Raw genomic sequence first — 18343 nt, forward strand, 5'->3', positions numbered from 1 at the left:
GCTGGGGGGGGGGGGGCGGCGGGGGGAGGCCGCGGAGGCGTGCGCCGTGCGCCTGCGCGGAGGGCTGCGTGGCGCGGTGGCGGGGAAGGGCGGTGCGCAGTGAGTGGCGCTGCGGGTGGGGCCGTCGGCGGCGCTGGTGAGCTTTGCGGAGTTGGGCGGTGCCGAGGAGGAGGAGGTGGCGGCTGGGTCTGACGCGGCCCGGTTCGTGGGGCCCCACTTGTTTATTTATTTATTTACCTTGTGTGCCTCCGAGGGTACGCGCGCTCCACTAGTTGGCGGGGAGGGGGTGGGGGGGAGGGCCCGGGGGAAAAGGGGGAGTTGGAGCCGGGGTCGAAACGCCGCGTGACTTGTAGGTGAGGGAGCGCCGAGCCGTCGCCGCAGCCTCCGCCGCCGTGAAGCCCTTGTTCCCGCGGCCGGGAAGGAGCGTCTGGTGCCGACAAGATGGCGGACGGGGAGCTGAACGTGGACAGTCTCATCACCCGACTGCTGGAGGGTGAGTGCGGGGCCCGGCCGGCCGCGGGGAGGGGGCGCCCCCTTCAGCGCTCGTGTCCCCTCCGCCGCCCAAGCCCGTAGGGGCCCCCGGTTCCCGCCCCGCGGCGGCCGCAGAGGGGGGCCGGGAGGCTGCTGGGCCGGGGGCTGAGGGGGGAGCGGCCTCCGGGAACACGGTCGGGGGGAGGCGGTGCGAGAGGGGCCGTCTCCGCGGGCGGTGCCCCCGCCGGCCCTCGGGCACCGTCACGGCCTCGCGCCGGCCGCGGGGGGGGGGGGCGAGCCAGGGGCGCCGGGTGACCCTTCCCTTCCCGAGGAGGGTGCGAGGGCGCGGGGATGCGGGCTTCTGTGCATTGTGTGCCCGTGGAACGTGTATTTCTTCTCTGTTCTCTTTGTGCATTGCCCTTGGCTGCCTCTGATTCTTGTTCCGGGGAGTGAATTTTATGAGAACCTTCTCGTTGAGACCATTGTTGGATCTCCTCGGCGCTTTTAACACGATGCTACCTACGGGACGAACTCTGATTAAAGAGAGGATAACATTAGCGGGAGTGGAGAACCTCTTATTTATTTATTTTTATTTAAAAAAAAATTTTTTTTTTTTGACATAGTGAAATAGAAGTCTCTGATCGAGCTGAAGGTGCACCCAGGAAAGAAATAGGTAGACGCGTTTGCTGACGGGATTGGCTTTCGGGTCTGAGAATTCACGAACAGGTTTGAGCAGGATTTAAATTCTGCACAAACTTAGGAAAGGTCTGAGGTGACGCCTCTCCTGTGTTTAAAAGGTATTGGCAAGTCTTTGAAGTTTCCGGGTGCTTCTGTTTTTATTGAAGAGTTCTATGGATGGAGGATTGAGGGAAAGGGAAGAAAGAGATGGGAGAGGCCAGGATGATATTCAGAGTTAATCGCAAGTCTTCTGTTTGTGAATCCCTTTACCCCTAAAATTTACATCACCGCTAGTCGCTTTGTAAGTGTGTAGAAAACAAGCTACAGGCTTTTTAAAAAAATTTAGTCTTCTCTGTTGGAAACGTCGGAGTGCATACGGCACTGGCTGACTTCTTGCTTTCAGATCACCTGAAGGTAACTGTTTACTACGGTGAAGCGCAGTGCATACTTAGGTTTGGAAAACCATCAAAGAAGTTTGTATTTTGGGGGACGGTCGGGGAGGGGGCGGGCTAGTTCCCTTTCCCAGTCGGTATCTCATCCGTTGTGTGTGTGCCCGTTGTGTAACAAACTACGGTTTATTTGCTCCAGATGTGAAAGCTTTCCAGCAGTCTTTTAAGAGTAAAGTTTTACCAGGAACGCTTACTTACCTTTTCCTTTACTACCAAGTTATTCCTGGGAGGCCCCCTGGTGCCTGTAGTCAGCGTTCACTGCTTAAGACTTGGTGGACTTTTTAACAGATGTGAACTATCTTGCTGGGTATATGAGATACTTAACTTTGGAAAAAAAGAATTGTAGTTTGTAATTGTGCATTGTTCTAAGAGGGAACTTAGGACATTTTAATGTCTCATTAACTTTTTGGGGAAGCCCAGGCTCACTAGTTTTTTTTTTTTATCCATTTTAGAGTTGGTTTGTAAATTTAACTGTTTTTAAAACCTGATGTTTGTATCTCAGCTTCTTCATTTCTACTTTTCATACACTTACGTATTTGTATACTTTATAGGCATAGAACAGTAGGTTTATGTGTTTTTAAGTGTTTAAGCTTGAACCTTTTAAGTCAGATGCACTTTTTTTTTTTTTAAAGATAATCAGTAGCTTCAATAGAAGCTTGTTCAAGTTTATTGGAAGAAAGATATGGAAGGAAAAAGGCTGAGTGATTCCATTAGTTTTGTGAATTCAAATTAAATGTTCGGTTCTGGCTTTGGACCATCTTTCTTTCTCTCCCACCTTACCCTCCCCCCGCCTTTTTTTTTTTTTTTTTTTTTGGAGAGAAATCTAGTCTAGACATTTTTCCTCTTTTAAGTTAACAAGAATTTATTGACTTGCTTTAGGTTAGTCACCAGGAATCCAAAGAGAAAATACAGGCTCTTTATCCAAAAGAGATCCCAGTCTAAAGTGATTTCTGGGCTTTTCCACCCTCCTCTCAGTTAATATATTCAACACCCTCCCATCAGTAGAGTTTCATTTTTTTTTTTTTAAGATTTTATTTATTTATTCATGAGAGACAGAGACACAGGCGGAGGGAGAAGCAGGCTCCATGCAGCGATTCGATCCCGTGTCTCCAGGATCACACCCTGGGCCTAAGGCAGGCGCTATACTGCTGAGCCACCCAGGGATCCCCTCATTACTTGCTTCTTAATCCCGGAAATATATTTAGTTTGACAGTACCTTCTTGGGATTCTTAGGTTCTGCAGCTTCCTTCTCTTTTCCCTTTCCAAAATCTAGACCTGTGCAGAGACATCCAGACAGACTTGGATTTTCTTTCTTTTTTTGTTTGTTTGTTTGTTTTGGATTTTCTAAAAAGTAATTATTTTTAGTATTTAAGCGAAAGAAAATGTTTTTGTCTGCCTTGGTTTTCAGTAATAATTACTTGCTCGTTAAATTTAACTCAGATTCAAATGATGGTACTTTGTAAAGCTGCCTAGCAGAATAACTATAGTTAGGTTTTTTTTAAGTATTAAATGAACATATAAGTTAAAATTTGGTCAGAATGTCCACATTAGGGGGAGAAATTAGGACTTCGTCCCATTTTAAAATGTTGATCATAATTCCAAAACATGTTCTCAATTTTTTCTTTATTATATCAAATTACCAATCAGCTTTTAGTAACTACATTTTATGAGTTATTTTGTGTTTTTTCTTTTTTGGAGTGGGCATATGACTGATAATATTTTCAAAGCGCTTTTAGAACATTTAAAAATTTATTTAATACAAAGCCATATACTAATTTTTTGTGTGAATAGTGCATATCCCTCCAGTATATTGGGTTAAGTTTTACTTAGAACTAAAAGCCAAAGACACCTACCATGCTGTCCCCTGTGGTGACCCTGTTACCACATTCTTGTAGCTTATAATAGTGCTCTTGACTGTTTAAATTAAATCTAGTTTCTGTGGATGTCCTGGAAAACCCAGCGAAGGCTTTTTACTTTGATCATTAGTTCCAAAAGGAGTTAGAATGGCAGTGGGAGTATAGCATAATCCCCTTGCAAACTTTATTCAAATTATAAATGTTGCTTTATTTTGGGAGGAGGTAAAGTGAAATGAGTAGATTGATGTGTTTGTGAAGAGGATAGGGTGAAAAATTGCTTCCCATTAGCTCTGTTCCCAACTAGACTTGATCCAGGTGTTTAAAAACTGGGTTGTACCTGTTGATAATGAATACATGCTTATTATATATGTCATATTTTATTGTGTATATTATATGTGTATATATATGCCTGAAATTTGTGAACCTTCTGTGATCATTTCCTTTCTTGTGGATTATGTACTCTAAAGATTCAGTTAGGCTAAGACAGACTAAGCCTATAGGAAGTTTTCTTATATGTCCTTTTGAAGATTAAAAAAGAACGGATTTGAGAAAATGAAGTAGATTAATAAAAACACATTAAAGCTCTCTTTTTAAATAAAAGCCTTATTGAGATATAATTCACATACTGTGTAATTTACCTATTTGAAGTGTATAATTCAATGGTTTTTAGTATATTCACAGTTGTACAGCCATCACCACAATCAATTTTCGGACATTCTTACCACCACCACCCACCCTCAAAACACAACCCTGTTCCCATTAGCCGTCACTCTTTTTCCTTTCATCCCTCTCCCAGCACTAGGTAACCACTATTCTTTCTGTCTCTATGGATTCTGCCTGTTACAGACATTTCATATAAATAAAAACATATAATATGTGGTCTTTGGTGATTGGCTTTTTTTGATGTTTCAAAAATTTATGCATATTGTGTCATGTCTCAGTATTTCATTCCTTTTGTGAATGAATAATATTCCATTGTATGAATATACCCCATTTTATTTATTCATCGCTTGAGAATATTAGGGTAGTTTCCCCTTTTGGATATTACGAATAATACCACTATAAACATTCATGTACAAGCTTTTGTGTGGGCACTTACTTCTCTTGGGTATACAGCTAGGAACTCAGTCGTGTCATATGGTGAGTCTATATGTTTAACCTTTTGAGAAACTGCCAGACTGTTTAAAGCCTCTCCCCCCCACCCCAATTTCAGTTGTTTAATTATGACCCAAAAGTCTAAAGGTTAAGCAGTTTGAAGGAAGTGCTTAGTAGTCTAGGTGCTCCTGGTGACCTCGGCTTCGACCTCAGCTTCCGCAGGGAAAGTGTGTATAGATTCAAAACCAGATTTGTTAGGAAAAAGCAGGTTGAGGAATAGGGATGATCATCTGAGGGATACTTTCCTAACTTCTTCCTGAATGAGAAGCTAGAGGATATATAAAGGTATGGTATATTTTTTTAACTGATTCAGAAATAAAGTTTGTTTTTCTCTTAATTCATTCCAGTAAGTGAGAGAAAAGTTTGAAGTAGTCCATAAGTGTTTTTGTTTTGTTATTTGAATGTGGAGCTAGAGATTTTCTGGTAAATATTTAAATCCAAGATTAGAATTCATTGGGATTTAGAAATCTGTTTCTATCTGAATCTAGAGACAGGATTATATTAATACTTAGGTTTAATGGGGAAGATAGCAAATTGTATCTAGTAGGCTTTTTTTCTTTTATTTTCCATGCTTACTGTTTAACAGTATTCATTAGTGTGGCATGTGTTCTCAATTCTAACAGGTAAATAAGAATGTCAAGATCTCTAGAAACAATAACTAAAATCATTAAGTACTTCTGAAACAAAGCTTATTCTGGAAGACTTGGGATATAGGGATGCTAAGAGAAGAAATGGTTTGTAAATGCAGTGCTGCTGGTGGAGGATGGGAATTCCCAATTGAATCTTCTAGGATTTAATTTTGAGTGGATACAAATTTATACCCTTATGCAGCAATCCGTTCCCTTCTAGCAGCTCTAAGTAGCCATTTTAAGACTTACTTTTCCTGGAAAAATAGAGGATCAGTGAATATAGGAAGGAGAAAGTGATCAGGGTCACATCTCTTGTACAACTCTACTTTTCCCCAGGATTGAATTGGATTACCTTTGAAGTCTTGGTTATTAGTAGGTGGAATGCAATTTTTTTTACATCTCATTCTCTGAGATACACCATGCAACAGGGACTTTCCATCTGTTAATAAAATTGAAAATGCTTTAATGGAAATTAGTCTTTATTCTACAGCTAGAGGTGGAAGACTAAAAATGCAGAAACTCATTCTGAAGTTAAGCAAGTATAAATAACCAGTAGCCAGTCTTTTCCTAGTGATGGAGAATTCAGTCCCTGCACTAGGTGGGTATCTGTAATGCAGTAGAAAAAGTAATACAAGGACAGTGGCAGTTGGCCTTTATTCTGCCTCTATTCACATGTGTAGCAGAGTGATTTATGAGATCAGATAGACAGACAGATAAATATATCTCCTTTCCCAAAATCCCTGGCCTCAGGACTCTTTCTGCCTTCCCAGATTTACCTGTGTCTGTGCAAGGGCAAGAGGTCTTTAAGTAATAGTTGGAGCATTGCCTTTGGGTTCTGATATATGCCAACACTATGTAATTTGGAGGTTTTGACACGGTTGTTTCACTGTAAAGGAATTTTGTCCCCAGAATATTCATCAGAATATTACTAAATTCCCATCTAGTCATTACAGGTTGACCAAAGCATTTTCTTGCTCTGAGTATTTATCTAACACTACTTTGACTTTTCCCCTAATTTTACCTCCCATTTCAAGATGAGAGAAATCAAAAGTTACTTTTCATAATAAAAGAAGTTTAAGGGAAAAAAAAAAAAAAAGAAGTTTAAGGACATCTATTATATAGCTTTCTTTAATGTTATATTTTATGGCTATAATGACTTTTTATTTCAGTTAGTAAATTGAAAAGGAAACTTCATAGGTATTTGTAGGTTTCATCTATGTTATTTGAATATTTATCAGATATTTGAGCCAAAGTAATCAGAGAAAATACCCAGCCTTCTGAGTGAGAGACAGATCTAAATTACACAGTGACAGAAAGGAGGACTGTGTTTTATGAACATCAGGCCTAAACTCCGTAGTTATGCGTTACATTAATCCTGAATGATAATCAGATGTTTACTCAGTTAATGTATTTACTTAAGATTCATCAGTATTGATACAGTGGGAGGTGATGTTTATACTGGTTTAAGGTACAGGTTCCGCATGTTTTTAATTTCAGCTCTGGCCCAATTTCTTCTGCATGTTGGGGGTGATACTAAGTATATATACTTCATAATGCATCTGTAAAGATTGAAGAGATAAAACACTTTGAACAATTCTTAATACATAATAAAAGCTCAGAAAATGTTAGCTGCTATTAATATTTAATATAAATCTGAACTGTAATAGAGGACTTTTTATGCTGCTGAGCTCTCACTCCCCATAGTAATTTTTGAGATGGCTATTCCTTGTGAAGATCTAACATATTGTGTCCTCCTCACATTGTATTAATCGCATACAACCACTCTTCTCTTTTCTTTTTCCCACTCTTCTCATATATGTGTATGTATGTGTAAAAGACTTCTTTCGTATTTCCATCATCCAGAGTTTGTAATCTGGTTTGACATGCTAGTGTTGGTGTTGAGAGGCAGATATTTCTAGGCAGAACAACATGGTGAAAGGTAATTTAAGGAGATTTGTTGTATGCCTTCTTTTGGCTAGGCACTGGAGCAGTGGGTTTCAAACTTTTTGAGTCTTGGGACCACTTTATATTCCTCAAAAGAATAGAGGATAAGAGCTTTTATTTATGTGTGTTACTGGTACTGTGTTAGAAATTAAACAATTAAAAAAATTTTAGTTCATTTAAAAATAATAATGACCCATTACATGTTAGCATAAATAATGCTTTCTAAAGCAACAAAAAATGTGATAAGTAAATCCCTGTAATGTCTGGTTTTATAGAAGTTAATCATACAGATAGGTATTTGGAAAATGAAGGAGTATAAACGTTAGTTGTAATATGGAATCTGAAATATCAGTTTTTTTGTTACTTTTCAAGAAAATGCATTGATCTTGCACTTTAAATGTATCTTACACATTCTTGGCAACATGCATTGGCCATTTGGAAAATATTGGTTAAACTGAGTTATGCGGATGTTCAAATGTTGAACACATCTTACACAATATTTAAAAAAATCATATTGGGCAGCCCGGGTGGCTCAGTGGTTTAGCACCACCTTCAGCCCAGGGCCTGATCCTGGAGACTGGGGATCGAGTCCCACATCAGGCTCCTTGCCTGGAGCCTGCTTCTCCCTCTGCCTGTGTCTCTGACTCTCCTTCTTTCCCTCCCTCTCTCTCTCTCTTTCTCTCTGTGTCTCTCATGAATAAATAAATAAAATCTTTTTTAAAAATTGTATTTTTTAATACTGTAAGATTTCAGAAAAATCATACTTGTTAGTACTACAAGATTTCAGAAGTTTTTTTAAGTATGGAGAAGCTGTCAAGTTCGTGTGCTGGATACAAGGTTTCCAAAATTTTAACTTTCACTTGAAAGCTTGGGTTTTATCATTAGCACAAATGCTGTCAGTTGTTTTCTATGAAATGACAGACTCACTTTGTTCATTTTCAACAGTATCTGTTAAATACCTAATTGTAAATAACTATAGTTTGTCAGTTGTGCTTTCCAGTAAAAAAGATGTTCTGTGAAAAATGTGCCTCGTTGAGCTTGTGGGTAAAACAGTCACACGAGTGCTGTTCTTGAAGATAACCATTGTGCTTTGGTATACAGAAATGGACACTTTCCACTTCACTACACAAAATATTAAAAAGGTATATACTCAACGATGGAAATCTAATAAAATTGATAATTTTTACTACTCGAGGGCATTCTTAAGTGACACTTAACTTTTTTGTGTTTCACTTTAAGTGCATGGCAGTGAATGCCATCAGTGACTACCAGTACAGCTTGGTGCCACTGATTTGGTTTGTGCTATGGTGATAGCAGTTTTGCCCACTATTGCTTTTGTACCATGCAGATGTCAACATAGTGGAGAAGGGGATCACACTTTGATAATCACAGAACTAGGGGACTTTTCTTCTGTTCCTGAAACATCTGGGTCTTACTTGTATCTGCTATTTTTCTTCCTTACTGTTTTCTCATTAATTGCTTACTAGTGTATCTGGAATCAGTTTTTGACTTATGGTTATTCACAGGGCCCATTGAGAATTCATGAAAGCCATAGGCCTTCTCAGAAAAATATGTATGTTCACATAAATACACACTATTATGGTTTGAGGTATTACACAGACCTCCTGAAGGCCACATTAATTATTCCTATTAGCAGATTTAAGATAAATGGAAAGTATGACAGCTCCCTAATTGTTTCACTTAAAACAAAAATTACACATTTTAGCCACTTGTAAGATTTTTATTTATTTATTACTTTATGTGGCTTAAAGGGAGACTTATGTGCTAAATATGGAAAAATTGCCATTTTATCCTACAGAAAAAAATTAGGAAATTTAGGAAGTCTGGATTTAAGTTAACTTTGCTATTGATTCATATATAACTTTGAGTGAGTTTGGGGGTGGGTAGGATAGAGTAGAGTAAGTGTGAATTAAAATATTAAAGGTTAATGAGGATTACTAAGATTTCACGGGGCAAACATGATAGTGGAGTTGCTTCTTTTTTCTTGGCATCTTTTGTTTTAGAGAAGGCAGTTACTAGTAAAAACTTGCTGGAGAAAACAGGTGGTTATTGAAACAAAATTAGTATGTACACCATATGCACAAAAATACCTGCATTTCACATGCTGTTTGTAATTTAAAAGACAAACCTGCATTTAAAATTTTTTTAAGTTAATATGAAATTTGAACTATAATGAGTGAATACAATTGTGTAATCATGAGAAGAGGGGATTTCTTTGGGGAGAAGATAACATATTGTTTAATTGAAGCTCAGTTGCAAGAGTTAACCTCTTAAAGCTGATCTATAATGAGGTCTTCTGTATTTCATCTTGGGAAGGTATCTTAACACAGATAGGTGCTGCCAAATACTGATATCAGTCCACAAGCATATGATTTTAGTTAATGATTTTAGGCATTTGGAAAGCGTTTATAGAATTCTATTACTCCTCTCTTGATATTTGCCTTTTAGTGTGTCATCACATTGCACACTAATCAATTCCGGTAGAGGGCTAGGTGGAAACTACTCAGCTTACACAGTTAAGTAGATTTTGATATATTTTGTACTAGCATTGAGATCTAAAGAATGTTGTTGGAATTGTGGCTTGATCTTTGAAAATATCTCCAGTGCAAATCTGTGAGGAAATGAAGATCTTGCTTTAACTTTTGGCAACACTGGGAGTATATAAAGCAGCTTTGACATTTGCTTGTGATTCAAGCAGCATTAGTTATCAAAATGACACCACAGTATACGTTTTGTGTTTAAGTATTTTTTTGCCTTAGAATTTTAGATTGGATCATTAAGAAACTCAGGTTTGCCCCAAAATCTAATTTATAAAACTCCCCATAATAGTGATAATGATTGCTGTCATTCATAAAAATTTCAGTATTGGCTCTGAGCTCAAAAAAACACAATAAAACTGTCACAACTGGGCCGTTAAACTGTGTGGTAGTGTAATTCGAGATATTTAGCTTTTATTTCTAATACTCATGGAATGGGCAGTGGTTAAGTTCATGAACACTAATGATGTTCACTATTGATACCAGGGGCTCAACAATATGTGATAGATTAATATATCTTTCTGTTGGGTCTCCTAGGTGGCTCAGTTGGTTAAGCATCTGACCCTTGATTTCACCTCAGGTTATGATCTCAGGATCATGAGATCCAAGCCCTGAGCCGGATGAGGAGCCTGCTTAAGATTCTTTTTCTCCCTGTGCCCCTCTCCCCTTAAATAAATAAAATTTAAAAATAAAATGCCTCTCTGCTGAGCAATTGCTCCATACAGTATAAACACGTTAAATTTTCACAAGCTTTGTATAATTGTCTAACTAGATTTTTTTGCACTCCATATGTATTTTTGCCACTATCATTTTTTGTTTTGTTTTTCTCAACTTCTGGAAAATATTTTTGTTTGTAGTTCCACATCGATGGTTCATAGAGATTAACTCTTCGGTCAATTAATTCATATTGGCTCCTCAAATAAGCCAACAGTTAAGTAAGTATCAGTGATATTTGTGAACTCACCAAGAGCCAAGGAAGACCACTCAAAATCATTTTGTCTTGTTTTTTGATTGATTATTGATGTTCCCATTGTCCTCAACACTTCAAGAACAGTTTTTACAGGAAGGTTAATAGTCTTAAACAAGTTTATTTTCTTGGAACATACTTCTTTGGCTTTTCTAATCAAACATGATTTCATTAACTCACCATTAGTGAATGGTGTTTCTTGCTAACACACAAGCCAGTTAGAAACTTAACTTTGGTTGCAGTCTCATTTTATCTTTGTGAAGAAATTCTTCTATGATGAAATTCCATTTAAAATTTTCAAATTTTTCTATTGATTCTGGTGAGATGGGAATGTTGTGATGAGTGCTTAGTCTGGTACTGTAAATATATATGCGCCCCTGTGTGTACACACATATATACATATTTTTTGAGCACAGCTGTAATGTTACAATGCCTAGCCATCTGATTCAGTAACAGAATAATAATCCACACTGCACTGTGCTTTAAAAATATAACATTTGCATTCTGTTTTTCTGCTTTGAAATGATGAGTATGCACTGTAATAAAAGTAGAATGAACTGTTGCAGTACAGCAACAAGCATGACACTCAAGATGCTGTTGAGTTATAAGGGTATCTCTGCAATTTGTAGTACCATGAGAAGCAGTGTGAAGTGATGGGAGTGCCCTGTGTCTCTCTGTTGCAACTAATGTACTCTGCTATTGTATGATGAAAGTACCCATAGATAATACATAATTTAATGGGGGTGAGAGGAAGAAAATAAATAACAAGAGTAGTTGTGTTCTGGTAGAAGAACACTATGTATGAAGAGTTATATAATTTTTATGTGTCTTTTTTTCCCCCTAATTTTTTAAAAAATAAAAATTCACAATAGCAGGAGTTGGGCCAGATTTGACCCTCAGAGCTCCATGTTTTCCGCCTTTCCTGATGTAGACATGTTTGTGCAGAAAGATTACCTATCAGGAGTAGGAGACTTTGGTGCTTTCACCAAAGTTATGTGACTGATACTGTCAGAATTGGTTAAATAGGGGGTTATGACCCATTAGTATCTAGGCATTTGCAAATTATTCCTCAAATTTCTTTATATGTAATTATCTGAATAATGTATGGCTAATTATAATCATATTTTGTGTCCTTTTCTATATTTACTTGAGCAACCAACACAAAATTTTTGAGGGTTTTGATCTCTGTAAAAAGGGAAGCACCAGTAAGCTCACCAATCACTGGCTTTTTTCCTGGAGGTACAGAGGAATAATAGATCCCAAACAAAAAGTGGCAGTCTTAACTGGACTAAAGGAAAGATGGAAGTCTGAGGCGATTAAAACAGTTGAAACTTGAATCCCAAAGAAGAGAGAACCACATAGACTCTAACCCCAGAATTAGGTCCCCCTAAAGTCATTGACTCACTTTTTTTTTTATAATACATTTATTTTTTATTGGTGTTCAATTTAGCAACATACAGAATAACACCCAGTGCTCATCCCGTCAAGTGCCCCCCTTAGTACCAACATACAGAATAACACCCAGTGCTCATCCTGTCAAGTGCCCCCCTTAGTGCCCGTCACCCATTCACCCCCACCCCCCGCCCTCCTCCCCTTCCACCACCCCTAGTTCGTTTCCCAGAGTTAGGAGTCTTTATGTTCTGTCTCCCTTTCTGTTATTTCCCACACATTTCTCATTGACTCACTTCTAAGGTACACATGTGCAAGACAAGATCCTAGGAAAACCCAGAAGAAAACGGTAAGCTGGAAAGCTAAAAATCCAAGCAGAGATTCCAGCATCACCTTAGTGCCAGAGAGGCAAACGTCGAAGCCTGCCAAGTGAGAGGGGCTGTATTACACTGTGAGTTTTCCACTGATATTCCATCATGGCCACTCCCTAAGATGGAGAGCAAAACTGAAGTAGACTGCAGTCCTCAAGAAGATGTAAGTCATTGTTATTCTCCCTGCTGCTAAAAGGAAACAACACTTTACAGAGGAAGATGTCATCTAGAACTTACACAATTTTCATCCATAATCAGATATTTCATTCAGTGAAATAATAGCAGGCTTAATTGACCAAAAATCAAGAGGAAAAAAGGGAACAAATCCATAGACAATTCGGATATTAGAATGATCACAGAGACTTTAACGGATTAGATATATATGCTCAAGATAAATAAGTGATGGAAAAATTTATCAAAGACCTGGAAACTTTACAACTAAAAAAGAGAATTTGAGAGTTGGGCTTATTACTAGGACATTAGAAACAGAAGGAGTTGTAGTAAGCTACAAAAAATGTTGTAGAAATTATGCGGTGCTGAGGGGAAAAAATAGAGGGGGAAATAGAGAAAGCAGGAGACAGTGGAAAGGTTTAACATGCATAATGGGTGTCCCAGGTGGAGAGGAAATACAGGTAGAGGAAATACTGACCAAGAATACTGACCAGTTTTTCCAAAACTGAGAAAGATACCAAAATACAGATTAAATAAGCTCAGTGGACTCCAGGTAGGAAAATACAAATAAAACCATATTGAGACCCATCATAGAGTTAACCACTGAAAATAAAACGAAAATCTTAAAAGCTGCCAGAGAAGAACAGTGATGGTCGATACATACATCACCTAGAACTACAGACACCAGAAAAACAATAGAAAAGTCTCTTCACCTGCTGAAAGAAGAGAAAGAATGCTAACCTAGAATTCTAAATCCAGTAAACATGTCCTTCAAAAGTGAAGAAAAAATAAAGACACAAAAGCTGAGAAAATTTATTGGTATAGACTGGTACTAGAAGATATTAAAGTTCATGTTGAAAGAAAATGATCTCAGAACAGAACGGCAGAAATAAATGAACAATAAGGATAAATGTGTGTAAATATAAATTAATACTATTTAAAATAGTAATTATGGCTCATAGGGTTTAAAATGTGTGGAAGCGGTATATGACTATAGAACAAAAGGCCAGAAAGCGGTACCTAAGTCAAAAGTGCATTATCTCTTGAGTAACTGCCAAAAGAAAAAGAATATATAACTAAAAAGCCAATAGAGGAGAAAATGGAATAATATTATTTCAAAGAAATGTAAGAAAAGTAAAGGAATGAGAATGTGATAACAAAGCAAATGACAGGATGGAAGACCTTAACTTTGTCTATAATTATAGTAAATATCAAAGAAGTAAAAACTCAAGGCAAAGCTCCGAAGACCTAACTACTGTTTACAAGGGACATATTTTAATTTTAAGGGCACAGATGGGTAAGTACAAGAATGGGAAAAATACATCATGCACATATTAACCAAAAGAAACCTGGTTGGCTCTGTATGTCAGAAATAGTAGTTAAGGGGTGCCTGGGTGGCTCGATCAGTTAAGTGTCTGCCTTGGCTCAGGTGATAATCTCCAGATCTTGGGATCAAGCTCCGGGTTGGGCTCCCTGCTCAGTGGAGAACCTGCTTTTCCCTCTCCCTCTGCTGCTTCCCCTGTTTGTGCATACAGTCGCACATGCTCTCGCTCGCTCTCTCTCAAAATCTTTTAAAAAGTAAATAAACTTACTTAAAAAAATAAGGCAAGAAGTATTACTAGAGGTAAAGAAGAGTATTGCATAATGTTGAAAGATGAATTCAACAGGAAAATAGAACAATCTTAAAGTTTTTAGATATTTAATATAGGTCTAAAGCACAAAAAGGAAAAGTTGATAGAATCAAAGGTTAAAATAGGCAAAACCACAATCATATAGATTAATTAATGGACCTTTCTCAATAACTTATAGAACAAAGAAAAAAATCAGTAAGGGTCTAGAAAATTTAAACAACACAGTAAACTTGACCTAATTGACACACACAGAGCACTTCACCCAGCAACGATACTTTTCAAATAGTATGGAATGAACATTTACTAAAATAGGCCATATGATGTACCACAAAGCAAATCTCAGTAAATCTGAGACCTCAGATTCTCTGATTTCAGTAATGATAAACTAGAAACCAGTAGCATATAATTGGAAAATTCTCAAATATTTAGAAATAAGCAGTGTATTTTTACATATCTTACTGGTTAATGAGGAAATAGTGAAAATTATAAAAAATATGTTGACCTGAACAATAATGGAAAATACATGTCAAACTTGTGCAATTGTAGCAAAAGGCAATGCTTAGAGGGAGATGTAGAACTTTATATATTTTAGTGTAGGGGTCGGGAGCCTGAACATTAAACTTCTATTTCAGACAAGAGAAGAATAAGCAAATTATAACCCTCAAAAAAGTAGAAGGAAAGGAATGCCTGGGTAGCTCAGTGGTTGAGCCTCTGCCTTCGACTCAGGGTGTGATCCTGGTCCAGGGATCAAGTTGCACATTGAGCTCCCTGCGAGGAGCCTGCTTCTCCCTCTGCCTATGTCTCTGACTCTTCCTCTGCCTCTCATGAATAAATAAATAAAATCTTTTAAAAAAAGTAGAAGGAAAGATATAAGATATGATAAAAAGCAGAAATCCAATAAAAAGGAAATGTATGATTTTTTAAAATAAAGTTGTTGAAAAGATTAATGAAAACCCCCCTAGAAAGACTAATAATGTAGAAATAGGAAACAAATTCCCAATATCAAAAAGATACAGGAGACATAACTAGTAATGGAGAATAAAGTTATGGAACAAATAAAAGCAGTAATGTAATCCTGGCTTGAATTCTGTATGAGAGGGGAAGAAAATACTATAAAGGACATGATTAGGAGAATTACTAAAATTACAGTATATTCTTAACATTAAATATTTATATCAATGTTAAATTCCCTGAATCTTGGGGCACCTGGGTGGCTCAGTGGTTGAGCATCTGCGTTCAGCTCAGGGTGTGATCCTGTGGTCCCGGGATGGAGTCCCACATCGGGCTCCCTGCATGGAGCCTGCTTCTCCCTCTGCCTATGTCTCTGCCTCTCTCTGTGTGTCTCTCATGAATGAATAAATAAAATCTTTAAAAAATAAATTCCCTGAATCTTGTTATTTTATACTGTGCTATATATAAGAGAATAATTCTTATGAAATAATATCCTGGTAAAGGAGCATGATATATACAATGTATTCTCAAGTGATCCAGAGAAAATCACTTCAAAATATGTATTTTGAAGGACAACAAAATTTTATAAATAATGCTAATAAATTTTATAATTTAGATGAAAAATTGTTTTGGCAAAACTGACACAAGAAATAGAAAATCTGAATAGTCTTATATGTGTTCAAGAAAATACATTTGTACTTGAAGTATTTCTCAAAAAGAAATTCCAAGACCATTTGGTTCCACTGGCAACCTAAATATTTAAAGAAGAAATTAGGCCAATTTTATACAGTCTCTCACAGAAAACAGAAAAAGAGAACACTTCCCAACTTGGTGGTGGTGGTGGTTTTTAAAGCCGAACCCTAAATACCCAAATCTGGCAGATACCAAGGAAAGGAAATTACTGGCCAATATCTTTCATAAATATAGCCACAGAAATTGTGAGCATATTATTAGCAAATTGAATCTTACAATAAGAAAGATAATGTCAAATTTGGTGGGGTTTATTCTAGGAATCCAAGGTAAGGTGAACACTCGATATAAATCATATTAACAGATTAAGGTGGGATTACATGATTATCTCAATAGATGAGATATAGTATTTGATAGATTTTAGTACCCTTCATAATAAAAATTCTTAGCAAACTAGGTGAGTATGTGTAAAACTATAGTTATCATAATGGTGAAATATTGAATGCTTTTTCCTCTAAGTTGAGAAACAAGACAAGATCATTAGCACATTTTTTTCAACATTGTTGTAGAGGTCTTAGCCAATTCATTGAAGAAGAAAAATAAAGAGATACAAAGATTGGAAGAGAAGTAAAACTGTCTTCAGAGATGATATGATTGTATACTTGGAAAGTCCAAAGGGATCTTCAGACTGTTAGAATAGGAAGCAAAGTCAGTATTCAAAAATCAGTTATATTTTTGTATGCTAATACTGAACAACTGGAAAATGAAAAAGAAAACACATTTACAAAGCAGTGCCCCCTCAACTCCATTTAATGAAAATGTGCAAGACTGCCACCTAGATGCTACAAAACATTGCTGAGAGAAACAAATGACAATCTAAATAAAAGGAGAAATATGATGTTTATGGATTGGAAGACTCAAAATATGATGTTTATTGATTAAGGTAATTCTTCCTGGACTATACTCATTCCCAATTAAAACTTCCATAGGTTGGGGTGTCAGAAAATAGAAAAGCCAATTTTAAAACATACTTGAAAATGTAAAAACCTAGATTAAGTACTGATGTAAAAACAAATTGTGTTAATTAATGGGACTATATAGAGTTTCCAGAAATAGGCCCATTCATGTATGGTCATCTGATTTTTCTACAACACTACCCCTACAATTCTATGGAGAAAAGGTGATCTTTACAATAAAAGATGCTGAATCAGTTGGATATTTGTGTGGGTAAAAATGAAACTTGACCTTTACCTCAAACCAGACACACAATTGAGATGGATTATCAAATATAAGGTAGGTGAACACAGTAAAAAATCTAGAAGGAAACACAATGAAATACCTTTAGAGGAGAAAAAATTTTTTGAACTAGATGTAAAACACACCAAAAAAGATTGATTAAAATTAATTAAGATGGATTTAAATGCATTAAAATAAAGAACTTCTTGGTTCCTGGGTGGCTCACTTGGTTGAATGTCCACTCTTTATTTCAGCTCAGGTCATGATCTCAGGGTCATGAGATAGAGCCTAGCAGTTGTTGGGCTCCTTGCTCAGTGGGGAGTCTGCTGAAGATTCTCCCTTTCCTTCTCCCTCAGCACCTCCCTCTCCCATGCGCATTCCTTCCTCCTTCAAATAAATAAGTCTTTAAGGAACTTCTGTTCATCAAAAAAAGCATTAGAGAAAAGGCAAGCCATAAACTGGGAAAAGATACTTAAAATACATGGATCCAACAAAAGATTCATCTGGTATATATAAAGAATTTCTACAAATCCGTTTTTTAAAAGACAGTTAACAAATGAACTTCCCAAAAAATGATATCCAAATAGCCCTTTAAGCACATGAAAAGGTAATCAACATTAATCATCAGGGAAAAGCAAATTGAAATATCATCAAATACCACCATACACCCAACAAAATGGCTAAAATTTAACACTAATAATACTCAGTGTTGGTAAAGAAGTAGAGCAACATTGTTGGTGGGTTATAAATTGATTATAACCACTTTGGGAAACTGGCTACTGCTCTACTATGAACATAATCACTAAAATTTAATAACTATCTGGCACCTTTTAAATTTTGTTTCGTTTTGATCAGAAAATGGAGAGGAAGGTTTTTAATTCATAGGACTGCTCATAATATTCTGAGGAAGTGTGTGAAACTAAATCACCTGCTGACAGCTACTTTTTGTTTAATTTCCTTTCTTCATAACCACTGGTTTTTAATTATGGTATTTTGGCCTTTTCCTAAATATAAGACTTGCTGAGAGGGTAGGCTGTCCTCAAAGGTGCTGTCTCTGCAACTGTTGGGTCTCTTGGGCTTCAAGGTTGGCCACTGGAGAGCAAAGAGGACTGCGTTTCTGTGGCAGTAGCCTTTAGGAGCATCATCAGGAACCAGCAACAATATAGATAGAACCCAGAGATCCCTGGAATAATCTTA

The 18343-nt window shown here is 37.3% G+C and overlaps 1 protein-coding gene and 1 long non-coding RNA gene across 6 annotated transcripts in view; one reads left to right on the top strand and one right to left on the bottom strand.

Annotated features, from left to right (window-relative positions):
- LOC125752806 (uncharacterized) overlaps positions 1-18343 on the bottom strand; it is a 145040-nt gene that overhangs the window by 113889 nt on the left and 12808 nt on the right. The window lies entirely within an intron of this gene.
- PPP1CB (protein phosphatase 1 catalytic subunit beta) overlaps positions 1-18343 on the top strand; it is a 39619-nt gene that overhangs the window by 89 nt on the left and 21187 nt on the right. The window contains exons 1-2 of one of the 5 annotated variants that reach the window (XM_025454291.3): positions 21-136; positions 354-493. In XM_025454291.3, the coding sequence (XP_025310076.1) occupies positions 442-493 (52 nt within the window). In that variant the 5' untranslated portion in view covers positions 21-136; positions 354-441. Of the gene's footprint in view, positions 1-20; positions 494-18343 lie in introns of those variants that run through there. The other 4 variants (XM_025454290.3, XM_025454292.3, XM_035700998.2 and 1 more) reach the window with 4 other exon arrangements.

This window comes from Canis lupus, chromosome 17, assembly GCF_003254725.2.
Source record: "Canis lupus dingo isolate Sandy chromosome 17, ASM325472v2, whole genome shotgun sequence".
Lineage (NCBI taxonomy): Eukaryota > Metazoa > Chordata > Mammalia > Carnivora > Canidae > Canis > Canis lupus.